This window comes from Mixophyes fleayi, chromosome 9, assembly GCF_038048845.1.
Source record: "Mixophyes fleayi isolate aMixFle1 chromosome 9, aMixFle1.hap1, whole genome shotgun sequence".
NCBI classification, from domain to species: Eukaryota; Metazoa; Chordata; class Amphibia; order Anura; family Limnodynastidae; genus Mixophyes; species Mixophyes fleayi.
The window spans coordinates 117,690,216-117,703,102 of NC_134410.1; the positions used below are offsets into that span (position 1 = coordinate 117,690,216).

At 42.4% G+C, this 12,887-nt stretch overlaps 1 protein-coding gene across 1 annotated transcript in view; it reads left to right on the top strand.

Annotated features, from left to right (window-relative positions):
• Positions 1 to 12,887, top strand: part of ASS1 (argininosuccinate synthase 1) — a 69,596-nt gene that overhangs the window by 755 nt on the left and 55,954 nt on the right. The window contains exons 2-3 of the mRNA XM_075185219.1: positions 8,580 to 8,642; positions 10,117 to 10,231. Of these exons, the coding sequence (XP_075041320.1) occupies positions 10,124 to 10,231 (108 nt within the window). The 5' untranslated portion in view covers positions 8,580 to 8,642; positions 10,117 to 10,123. The remainder of the gene's footprint in view (positions 1 to 8,579; positions 8,643 to 10,116; positions 10,232 to 12,887) is intronic.

A 12,887-nucleotide genomic window follows, 5' to 3' on the forward strand; every position in this document is an offset into this window, starting at 1 on the left:
TTTAAAGAAATATTTAAACTATTTTCAATGCTGCAATGTTTAAAAATACTTTAATTATTACAGTAAATAAAATGTGTTTTTGATACTTTTATTTACATTTTGGGGCATTCAGTTCCATTTAAAAAGTATAAATGAATTAAATAATGTATTTAAACATTTTTTAAATTCATATACTTAATTGTAGTAATTGAATATGTTTAAACACAGCATTAAAAAAATAGTTTACTATGAATAAATCATTATTATATTTTTATAATCCTTTCGTTCTATTAATGCTTTTTAGAGACCCGTCCCTATGCAAAGGTTGGTGGTAACTTTTTAGATGTAAAGGACGATACGATAATGAGACCGATCGCCCGTGAAAACTCTTTATCCACTGTAGGACTCTTCACCTTTTCATAAATAGCCCATAGAGATAGGATGTGATACGTTCTTTTATTTCTGGCTATACACCTTCCTGTGGAGCATATATATTGTATTAATTACCCATGGATCACTGGCCGCCGCAGTCGTTGAGTCTCATGGTGGCCATGGAACTACCAGCCAGTATGCAGTGCATGCTGGGACTTGTAGTTCCAACGTGAGTTGGAGATCCACATACTGCAAAATGCTGCTTTAATCAGAGTGCTACCTTATGACTGGCCATAATGCATTGTGTTCTGTTTTAAAATATTTCCATAGAACTGTATTTATACATGATGATAATATTAGATTTATGACAGAATAATAACTCCTACGTATTAGAACAGTAGATAGAACAAGAGTTGTATTGTGCAGCCGTCAGAGCAGATACTGAGAATTGCTTCATACAGATCTTATACTGAGATCTCCATACAGAATTAGACAGATTACTTAGCCATTGTGTAGCAGTCAAAACTGAACAAAACCAGGAAGCACTGTCATGTTTAATTATAGATCTAGGCAGTGTCAGTAACATTAATCGTTTACAGTAATTGTGAGTAATCACTTGATGACTTTGGGTTGCATCAGTTTAAGTGAAATATATTATAATATATATATATATATATATATATATATATATATATATATATATATATATGTATGTATATTTTTTCGGGGGCAGAGGTTGTCAAAAAAAAAAAAAAAGCCAACCCTAAAAAATCCTCACGCTCAGGTTGGAATTCTGGGCATTCCCATGTCCAATCATACTCTGCTCATTCTAGAGCATTTTACCTTATAACTGGGGCAATGTGTGCCTATGTTTGCTTCTGCCAACAAGATCAATACAGGGGCGTACTCTTACCCTCTTACCTTTACAGGTATGAATGCAGAGAAGAGGGATTGAGGGGAATGTTGTATCATCACTATAGAATAAGTGGATAGTTAGTCCCTCCTGATTTGGCTACAAGGCTCCGTGATATTTCTGAGTGTCAGTTACATGTGACTGATAAGTGCTGAGCAGCACAGGAGCTAATTTTGCTTGTTTTACAACATCTTTTGCACTTGTCCTGGGATAACGCAACACAAAGAGGCTTCCTGCGTATAATTGTACCTGATGCAGAGAGCAGCGCAGAGGTGTGTTGTATTTCGCCACAACGGGGTAAAACAACTCTGCCTGGTGATACATACACATGGCTGAAAAGCATAGAAGGTACAGTCAGTGGTAAAATTTGTGGAAGGCGTACGGACAGAGGCATTTAATGCAGCTCATGCCAACAGATGCTGGGACGACTGTTGCTAATCCACGTTCAATGCTGCTTAAAAACTGCTCTCTAACCTCCTCACTTGACCTCTCCCAGTAGATTGAATCCACTACTCATCAGGATCTCCGCTGTCCTGATCTTGTTTTCTCTAGACTATAATCAGTTTCTAATTTCCTTAACACTCCTTTCCCCCCTCTCAGATCATCATCTCATTAGTTACCCGATCACCCCCAGTTCTTTACCCTCCTTGCTGTCAAACTCTTCCAAGCCTCCTCATACCCGCAGGGATATTACTTCTATTGATTTTCAACAGTATTCCACCTCTCTCCAACACCTTCTCTCCCCTATCTCTACATTCTCCTCCCCTGATATGGCAGTTACTCATTTTCCCCAAACCCTAGCAACAGCCCTTGATCAAGTGGCTCCAGCGACTATACATACTCCACGTAGAATTCGTTGCCAACAGTGGCACACTACAGTAACACGAAATCCACAAAAACTTTCTCGTAAAACTGAACGTCACTGGCGTAAATCTTGTACCTCTAATGATTTCATCACATATACTGATATCTAAGGGAAGCACAGTGGCTAAGTGGTTAGCACTTCTGCCTCACAGCTCTGGGGTCATGCGTTCAATTCCCAACCATGGCCATATCTGTGTGGAGTTTGTATGTTCGCGTGGGTTTCCTCCGGGTGCTTTGGTTTCCTCCCACACTCCAAAAACATACTGGTAGGTTAATTGGCTGCTATCAAAATTGACCCTAGTCTCTCTCTGTGTGTGTGTGTGTGTGTGTGTGTGTGTGTGTGTGTGTGTGTGTGTGTGTTAGGGAATTTAGACTGTAAACTCCAATGGGGCAGGGACTGATGTGAATGAGTTCTCTGTACAGCGCTGCGGAATCAGTGGCGCTATATAAATAAATGGTGATGATGATGATATCTACCACTCCTATAGAAATGCTCTGGACACTGCTAAACAAGTATACTTCCAATCTCTTATCTATGCTCAGGCTTCTAATCCCAAACGTCTCTTTAACACATTTAAATCTCTTCTCAATCCTGCTGTCCCAAATCAGCCGAATACCATCAGTGCCCAGGAACTTTTTTCCCTACTTCAAGGATAAGATTGATAAGATCAGACTTGAAATGGTATCATCTCCCTGGAGAAACAATCAGATCAATTCCTTCCCATCACCCTCTGACACCTTCTCTTCATTTGATCCCACAAATGAAGAGGAAGTTTCTACTCTCTTCTCATCTTCCTACTCTACCTCCTGTCCTCTTGATCCCATACTCTCACAAATTGGTATGTCCCTGTCTCCTGTGCTCATCTCAACTCTAACTCAAATCTGTAATCTATCTCTCTCTGCTGGTATCTTTCCATCACTATTCAAGCATGCAGCGATTACTCCTCTTCTAAAAAAAACTAAATTCTGAGCCAAACTCTCTCTCAAATTACTGCCCCATCTCTCAGCTCCCGCGCCCCTCCAAACTTCTTGAGAGAATTGCCTACACTCTTCTCACACGTTTCCTTTCTGCAAACAACCTATTGGATCCTCTTCAGTCAGGCTTTCACTCTCAACACTCAGAGACTGCGCTGACCAAGGTTGTTAATGATCTGATCACAGCTAAAAATAAATAGGGTTTACTCTCTTCTAATTCTCCTGGATCTCTCTGCTGTATTCAACACTGTTGACCACTCTCTCCTCATACAGACGCTACAATCCCTAGGTCTTGAAGGCACTGTCCTTTCCTGGTTCTCATCCTACCTATCTAATCGCTCTTTCAGTGTTAATTTCTCTTGATCCACCTCTGCTCCGTTTCCTTTATCAGTTGGAGTACCGCAAGGCTCAGTCCTAGGTCCTCTGCTATTCTCTATCTACACCACTTCTCTTGGAAAACTAATAAGCTCCTTTGGATTTCAGTATCATCTCTATGCGGATGATACACAAATCTATCTATCCTCCCCTGATCTTTCACCATCTGTGTTGTCTCGTGTTACTGACTGTCTTTCTGCCAATTCATCTTGGATGTCTTCTCGCCAACTCAAACTCAATCTTTCAAAAAAAGAATTAATAATATTCCCACCCAACAACAGAAGCTTCCTGCCTGACATTTCTATTTCTGTTGACAACATGACCATAAATCCCACCCCGCAAGCTCGCTGCCTAGGTGTGATCCTTGACTCGCAACTATCCTTTGTTCCCCACATCAGCTCTATATTTACATCATGCTCAATATATCTAAAAAACATTTCCAGAATACGCACATATCTCACACAAGACACTGCAAAAACCTTAATTCATGCACTCATCATCTCTCACATCGACTATTGTAATTCCCTCCTTATTGGTCTTCCCAAAATCAGACTAGAGCCCCTACAATCTATTATGCACGCAGCGGCTAGATTAATTTTCCTTGCAAATCGTTTTACATCTGCTGAGTCATTCTGTCAGTCTCTACATTGGTTGCCTGTTTTTCAACGAATCCAATATAAAATTCTTCTACTAACATAGGCCATCAACAAAATTGCACCAACATACATCTCCTCACATGTCTCAAAATATCTCCCAAATCTACACCTTCTGCACAAGATCTGCGTCTCTCTTACACTCTCATCACATCCTCCCATTCCCGGTTACAGGGCTTTTTTCGGGCTGCACTCACTTTGTGGAATTCCCCCCGTCTAGCCTTTAAACCTTCAAGCGTTCTCTGAAAACCCACCTCTTCAGACAAGCTTATAATATTCCTCTACCACCCTCTTAATCTCCCTAGGTTACCCTATTACCACCCACTACACAGCTAACACAAGACAACAACCCTCTGACCAACATAGTTGTGTAATTGATCACACAGCCCACTAAATACTTTGTAACCTTTGCATTCTACCTGGACAAATATTCAACATGATGCAGCACTTACCCTTGTGTATCAAACTATTGTCCTATAGATTGTAAGCTTGTGAGCAGGGCCCTCTTACCTCTCTGTATGTATTACCCAGTATTGTCTTATTACTGTTTGTACCCAATCTACAGCGCTACGGAATCTGCTGGCGCTATATAAATGATAATGACAGGGCAATAGCTGGGGTAAACCAGTGATTTCCGCTCTGCATTCTGCCCGCTGATTGATATTTCCCGACAGGTGGCCGCACCCTGTTCTCAGATGTTCATCTGCTATATTACACTTTCTTGACATGTGGCATTCCTTGCTTTTGATTTTGGCTAATCACGCGTCATCCAAGCCTGCTTTTCACAGGGGAACCTGTGGTGCCCTAGGGCCAGAAGTCCTGTGCAACGTCCCTTCTCTAATTGGAGGTGACATGTATATAATTTGTGCTTTGCGTTCCTTTCACACATCCCTGCACCCATGTTCTATTCCTCCAGGCCAACTAACTGCCTGCATCCAGAGAGCGGAAAGTGTTACCAGGGTGTAAAACTTTTCACCTGTAAGTGACACCTGTGCTTGGGGCGTCCTGCTCTGTGGAGGGCACTTGGCCACGGTCACTCCCCCAGCAGACACTATTTTTGCACAAGCCCTGAGCTGTTGGAGATCAGGGGGCAAATGTACCCAACCTTCAAAAAAAAGGCAGAGTAGAGGTGCAACCAATCAGATTCTAGCTATTATTCTCTAGTGTAGTAGATAAATGAAAGCTAGAATCTGATTGGTTGCTATGGGTAACACCTCCTTTTTTCCTTCGTATGTTTGATGTATTTAACCTTAGGTCTTGTCCTAGAGCACTGAGGTTTAGAGACACCTAAAAGGACTGAAGGAGTGACAAAATGTCACTGAGCACCAAACTTAAATTAAACACCCCTCATTCCTTATTGGCTGACCGGACGAGGGGTTGTGTGGAATTACTGAAACGCTTTCTCCCTGGCCCACTCTCTCTAGTAGCGGGATGTCATACTGTGCAGTGACGGAACTACCATAGGTGCGTGCACCGGGGCCCATGGAGATAACGGGGTCCGCTGCATGGGGAACTAGCGAGCCTTGGGCCCTGGTCCCCTTCTTCCGGCTTCCCTGCACCGGGGCCCACAGCTCGCTAGTTGTGCCTCGAGACTGTGTGTTGCTCATCCTCTGTGTCGTGGATAGACGGGGCGAGTGACGCTGGGCGTGTAACGTTTGTTGCCCTGCGTTTTAGAGTCTTACCCATAGGCAAACCGAGGGAGGGGGGTTTCTAGTGCCTGGAAACCCCCCTCGAAGCCTGGGACACTGTATAATTGAGGTGGCTGGACCCTGCTCCCGCTTCACACGGCTCTGCTTGAAAAGGGAGAGCTGTGTGCACCTAACAGTAGTCCACGCAGCATTGCCCATGTATATTATGGGGATAGGGAGAGTTGGAGAGCAGCCAAGCATTGTCTAAAATTATAGCCACGCCCCCATGCATGCTGGTCACACCCACTGGTGGCGTGGTGTGGAAACCCCCCTCCTCAAATCCTGCATTTGCCCCTGTTACCCTCCACTTTATTCATTCTCACATGCCTGTTAGACACCACACTATTGCCATATCAGAGACCTGGATACAAACACAGTGAACGCAGCAAAACTTTAATTTCAGTGCCAGGGCTACATTATCTGACATAAAGTTGTGCTAAAAAGGAAGGAGACAGGGTGTACAAACCATTGTCTCACTATAAGAGTTTATTGCTTACACACAGAGCAAAAAAAACAAAACCTGACTCCTGTTCCCTGGTAGAAGCCGGACTGCCCCGCAGGTACAGGACTGTTTGTTTGTAAAGCAGAATCAGGTATAATTTACTATAGGTTTGTGGTGTCATTTGCTATCCACCCCTACCTGGAGCAGGATATCAAATGACGCTGAAACCATTATATCCGATAAATAACAGTGATATAATATTATTCTCATTTCCTCTTTCCCTTGTAGGAAAGTCCCTTATCTCGGTAACCCTTCATCCAAGTAGCATACACCCATATATGAATTGTCAGTAGAGAGGAAAGTTAGAACTGGTTTAGACTCTAGTCTCTAACTGCTAATTACGTGTAACCTGATTTTTATTCTAAGGTGCTTTAAGCCAAAGAAACATCCATTAAAGTGACAGGATAGTGAAAACAGCATTATAAGGGGCAGATTCAATTGACCGCGTTACTATCGAAAATAATGTGGCCCGTGCACTATTACTGTTACTACGATAATGGTGATTATTGTTAATGTTGGTACGGTAACTTCAACACTGATCTTTGCTGAAATCCAGGTTAAAATGACCATATTAACGGTAATAATACGCCCTATTGTCGTAGTAATGGTTATAGTGCAAGGCCGCGTTAGTCTCAAGTGCGCTATAACCATTACTACAAAAGAGGCAATTGAATCTGCCCCTAAGACTCATCTTGCAGAGATACCAGGGTACCTCCCCCCTGTCTGAGAAATAGTTTATTCAATAGATTTTGCTTGGTGATGCCACTCTCTAGGTTCTTGTCCTTATTGTATATGCTTTGTAATATATTTAAACTACCTCCATAACCACACTGGTCTTCTCTTCAGGGGACTCCCATATTTACCAGGGTCTTGGGGAGCAATCACGGGGCTGGAGAACTTTCTGGGTCCCCTTAATCATCTGTCACTTGTGGGTACAGCTTGCAACAGCTTCCAAACACACAATCACCTGAATGACCTGACACAAGAAGATTTAGCTCACAATGGGTCATATAAGTCCAGCATAGACCTTCTGCATGCATCGGGCATATTTCTGTAGATCGTTGACATAAACGTGCATTCAAGCAAATAATATCACACAAGTTCAAAAACATGGTATTGTCTTTTATCTGTGACCCTGACCGCAGTGTTAGATCTACAGTTTGAGAGGCCCTTTAATTTGTTGTGGACTTGATCTCAGACAGAGACACATGTGTAAATTAAAGTATTGGTTGCATATTTGTACTCCTGGCTCCCCTTTTTCCCAGGTCACCTGATACAGCTGGGATACCATGTTTGTTGCGGGACCAGCACCTATTAAGAAACACACGACAAAACGGTTTCCGCAATTTTTTTTTCTCCTATATTGCACCCCCTACTGGAAACTAGCGTGCATTACAGGCTTGGGTAGAAAGGTAATTTTGAGGCAGTAGTTTGTATAATGTCCTAATTGATATACCTGCCCCACCTTTTTCCAGTTTCCTGTGACCTTTACAATGAATTCATCTCACATTTGGAAAAGAAAATCGCACACAGAAGTGGTAGCAGCATTGTGGGATTTCTCTTCTTACCATAATCCCTTTAGCTCATCTCGGAGCTTTCCTGTCAATCTTATTGATCAAGTGATAATTCTCTCACCGTACAATAGCTTGGAGGCCTGGTGGTAAGGATATGAGTGATATCATTGAGGGGGGGTTATGACATCATTGGGACTGTAATCAGGCCCAGGAAACACTGAACTTGGCAAAGACACAACTAACTGAAATTGAGTTTTTAATGTATATGCTGTATTTCGAGTTGCATATGACTTAAGACTTGTACAGCTTATAATACAAGATGCAGTAAATATAACATGCCATAACCCTCCCTCCAATAAAACAAGCACCAGCGCGCTTAAATAGGCTGGATACAGCTAATGTGGGGTGGACGGCTGTCCTACTCTAACAGGCCCTAAGTGTGTACATTGGTGTCCGTTGGCATCTACCCAACTGGATAAGTAATTAATGTGAAAAAAGAAAAGGCAGTGAATTAATATTCCTCAAAGCACACATAGAAATATGTATTGGTTAAAATGCACTTGTCAACCGCACTCAGTGGTGGCAGCCATTTTGTGAGGTTAACCGATATATATGAGAGAATTCAGCCGTGCCATGACAAAATGGCCGCCTCCACTATGTGTGGTCGACTGGTTCTTTAACAATCCTTTGTAGATGACTGTACCTAGAACTTTGATGTTATTTTTCTTTTTCTCTTGTTTAAAGGACACTCCGTGAGTTGTAATCACTACGACCTGACTGATCTGTCGCTGAAGACCTACACCACAGGTCAGTGAGAAATGTTGATCAGTTTCTGGTATTTCAATGATCTGAAAGATCTCTGGGGGCAAAGGGTGGGGGTCCTTCCCTCACTAAATGCAGCCACTTGAGGGGGATAGGGGTTGGTGTGAGTAGGAGCAAACCATTAATGAAGCGCATGTTTGCTATTGTGTCAATGATTTGTGTAACAGTTTTAGTTGTGATGGTGTTTCAATCTCTTCTTCCTTTTTATATACTTTTGCTTTCAGTGTCTGGTGGTTTATCATTTGCTTAGGGGGCATATTTCTTAAGAGGCTGTAAAGCCCTATTGACATCGAATACATAAAAGGAGTTACTGCAAGTGATATATTATCTTACCGGCGAGTCTTTCCCAGAATAACAGACCAAATGCATAAAAAGAAAAAAATATGCTTTATTCTTAGAACAAAATTTTTATTTTTTACTGTTCAAATTATTTTATTTTTTACATAACTTACATCTATTTTTATTCTATTTTTTGTTCCCATTTGTGAAACTGAAGCCCAAAGAGAGAGGGAGAAAAAAAGCTACAAATGAGCGCAGAGGACAGAGAAAAGCGCTAAAGGCCCCTAATTAATATTATAAGTCGATGACGCCGATTTTTCTATCGCTGCAACGAAACAACAAATGTGTTGTAATAAATGTTACATTAACACCTTGCACAGTGTAGAGTCTGACTCCACTACCAGGGCTGCATTCACAGCTAGTGGATTGTGAATACACTCTTTCCTTAGGGCACATGACACAAGGGCCCATTGAGCTTTGGGGCCAATGATAGATTAGATAATAACATTAAGGACAGTGATGGGAGGTGTGACAGACTTTCACAGAAATATGGCAAGACTTAAGCTAGGTACACACTACACGGTTTTCACCCAATAATCGGCTCAAACAGCCGACATACGACCGCTCGTTCAAAAGTCGGGTCAGTGTGTGTTGTGACACGATGGTCGAAAGTCTGCCCAAATGAACGATTGTCGCCTCATTTGATTGGTCGTACCGTTTAATATTTTCATTCCAATCTCGTTTCCGCTGTGTAGTGTGTATAAACTTCCGACCGATCCACAACATTGTGTACGAAATTACAGTCATTGCTCAGGGCAACATGGCTGTAAAAAGTGGCTAAAGGGACGTCCGCTCTTCCCTTTATCGTCCTAAACAAGGCTAGTGTGTATGCAGTCCATGGACCGAGCGATCGCAACATCGATCGCATATAAAATCGCTCTGCATAAAAAAATGGTGGAAAATTCTGTAGTGTGTACCCAGCTTAAGGAAGCCACATATGTATGAATTCCAGATTTAGCCAGCTGTACTAAGAAGGTAATACAGCACCCTTTAATGTCCTATACCACAAAATACTTATCTTTCTAGGGGTGAGGTTACTAAGGTATGTCTAACAATCATGCATGTACATATAGTTTGGGCTATAATTCACTATAACTTTGTTTTTTTTTCCTTTTGCCAGAGGCAAAATGTCGCAAACCAAAGGCACAGTGGTCTTGGCATACAGCGGGGGTCTTGACACATCCTGCATTCTCGTGTGGCTGAAGGAACAAGGATATGACATCATCGCCTATCTGGTGAGTTATGGTAGTCGCACCCGCACAGTGATCCCGTCACGCGACTCAGATCCGCGAGCAGCGCAGACGCATATTTCCCCCAATAACCGAATTTTCAGTGTCCAAAATGTGGGCAAGTTTACATATAAAAAACTCCCTATAACCCTTATAAATGAGTCATTAGCTGTTAAACTTAATGGGAAAAAATGTTAAATTGGATATATTGAGGTTTTGGACACCCTGGGGCACAAGGCCTCAGCTGCCTTGAGTTGGCTCAGTCTCTGCAGAACAGTTATCTCTTGCATTAAGTCTAGTGCAACGTACACAGGTCAAATGTGTGCGTGATAGATAAAATGTTACCTTTGTGACACTTCTGTATGGTCTCCACATGTCAGCAGTATGTTAGAAATAGCTGAAGGTGATATTTATATAATCATATTATTTATTTATTTATTTTTTGTAAAGGATAACTACACCTTTTTAGAACTGAAAATTTGGAAAAATATCCGCCCCCCCCTCTCGTACCCCCTTACCTGAATTACTGGTGTGATTCCTGGGAGACCCCCCCCTACTCTGGCTGTTTTTAGTCCATGATTACACTGGGGCCCTATAATGGAGGGGGGCCCCATGCAGCGTCCTGTGTTTGCCCCTCCTCCTGCTATCATCACTGCGCACCTTCACGCTCACCACCCAATAGTCCTGGTGCAATGACTTTTGGGGCCGGGGCTCTTGAACCTCAAAGCCTGAAATGGAGATGACAAGAGCACTGGGCCCAGACGCCTATCCTATAAATTTATCCTCTTAAAATTCAACTTTGTGTTTTGTTCTTGCTTATTTGGGCCATAACGCTTAAAATGTTGAACACAAGGCCGTGAGTCAAGGTAGCCCACTCTGTACCCGCCATATTCCTGCCTTCTGCGCCATATTTCCTGTCAGTGCTACTTCCTGCCTCCAAAGATAGCGCACACTTGCCAACTCTCCCTGAATGTCAGGGAGACTCCCTGAAATAGGGGTGATCTCCCTCACTCCCTGAAGAGTCTGGTATTCTCCCTGATGCTGAGCCAGTACAAGACGTGGTTGGCTTTGACATCTGTGGCATGATGACACAGTTCAGAAATTGTGTCCTATGTCCATGTATTGATGCCTATGGAGGTGGCCATTTTCATGGAGACCAAGATTTAATCAAAGACTGACAGGTAAGACAACATGACTTCAGTAATGGAGACAGAAATGTAAAAGACACTTCAGTCTCTAGAGATTCATTAGCTGCTTTTCTTTAACGCATAGTTGTCTATTCTCCAGGAATGTCCGGGAGACTCCTGCATTTCTGGGAGTCCTCCTGGGAGAGCAGAGTAACCTCCCGGTTCTCGTCCCCGAAATAGATAAGTGACGAGGGGCTGGGCTAAATAACGCAAATATCGTGTCATCTGATTTGATTCTTCAAGCCCCGCCCCCCGCGAGCCCACTTCCACCGCACAGATGGCAGCGTAATATTACCGAGGGGGGTGATGCAATGAGGGGACACGCAAAAAACTTGATCATGGGCCCGCTCCTTTTTAAAAAAACGCTTATTATGCACTTTAAGATACTTTTTAATTAGAGACAGAAGTAATTGTTTTAATGTTGATTAACTATAAAACAAAATGGCCCCTTCAATAATCTGGGGTTACAAAAAAAGTGAGTGAGATATTATAGTATCTATGAGGTATATGTGTTGTATCATATACTAGATGGTTTAATTGTGTATTTTAGCACAACGCTGTAACTCCTGCATCCACCTTTCTCCTCATGTAGCCGGCACTGAGCTGACCACTTATCCCTGCACAGCCACGTCTGATCCCAAGGGCTAGATTTACTAAACTGCGGGTTTGAAAAAGTGGAGATGTTGCCTGTAGCAACCAATCAGATTCTAGCTGTCATTTATTTAGTGCATTCTACAAAATGTCAGCTAGAATCTGATTGGTTGCTATAGGCAACATCTCCACTTTTTCAAACCCGCAGTTTAGTAAATATACCCCCAGGTCTAATGTGCTGAGCCCTGTCTGGTACTAAACTATAGAGAGATATTTTAGTTTTACAGCATTGAAATTAATATTTCTGCACCACACACAGTCTATCTCCCCACATAGGACACTAACTTGCTGTTCTCCAGTGAATTCTTTAAGCCGTCTGGTTGGGGAATGGCAGAGTAAACTTGAAATTATTTGTAAACGTTACTGATTGGGTAGCAGGCTGCCATCGCCGGCCCTGGGCAATCATATTAATGGGCATAGACCCACTTCCTTTTGTTGAGTCCTGAACTCCGTGGATCTTGGCAGTACAAACCCTTACAGAGCGGCAGCGGACGTTCGGAATGTCCTAGAAGCCTCGAAATGTTCTAAAGCTTTGTTTCCACAATCATTATTCTAATGAACTTCAAGAGGTGGAGAGGGCACATTATGGGGGGGGGGAGAGTTCCAGTTTAATGGGTGTTCGCAGAGTCCCTTTAGATGCTTAAATTGACCCAATTTTTGACCATTGTCTGAGGCAGCAGTGTTTGGCATTACTTTCAATGACCTTTGTGTCACCTATATATAAATATAACATTAAAGCATACCATTGACGAACAAGACAATATCCACTTAAGACATAAGTGAGGCTCTAATTTTGGGAGGAAAAACAGAAAACTTGTAATTAA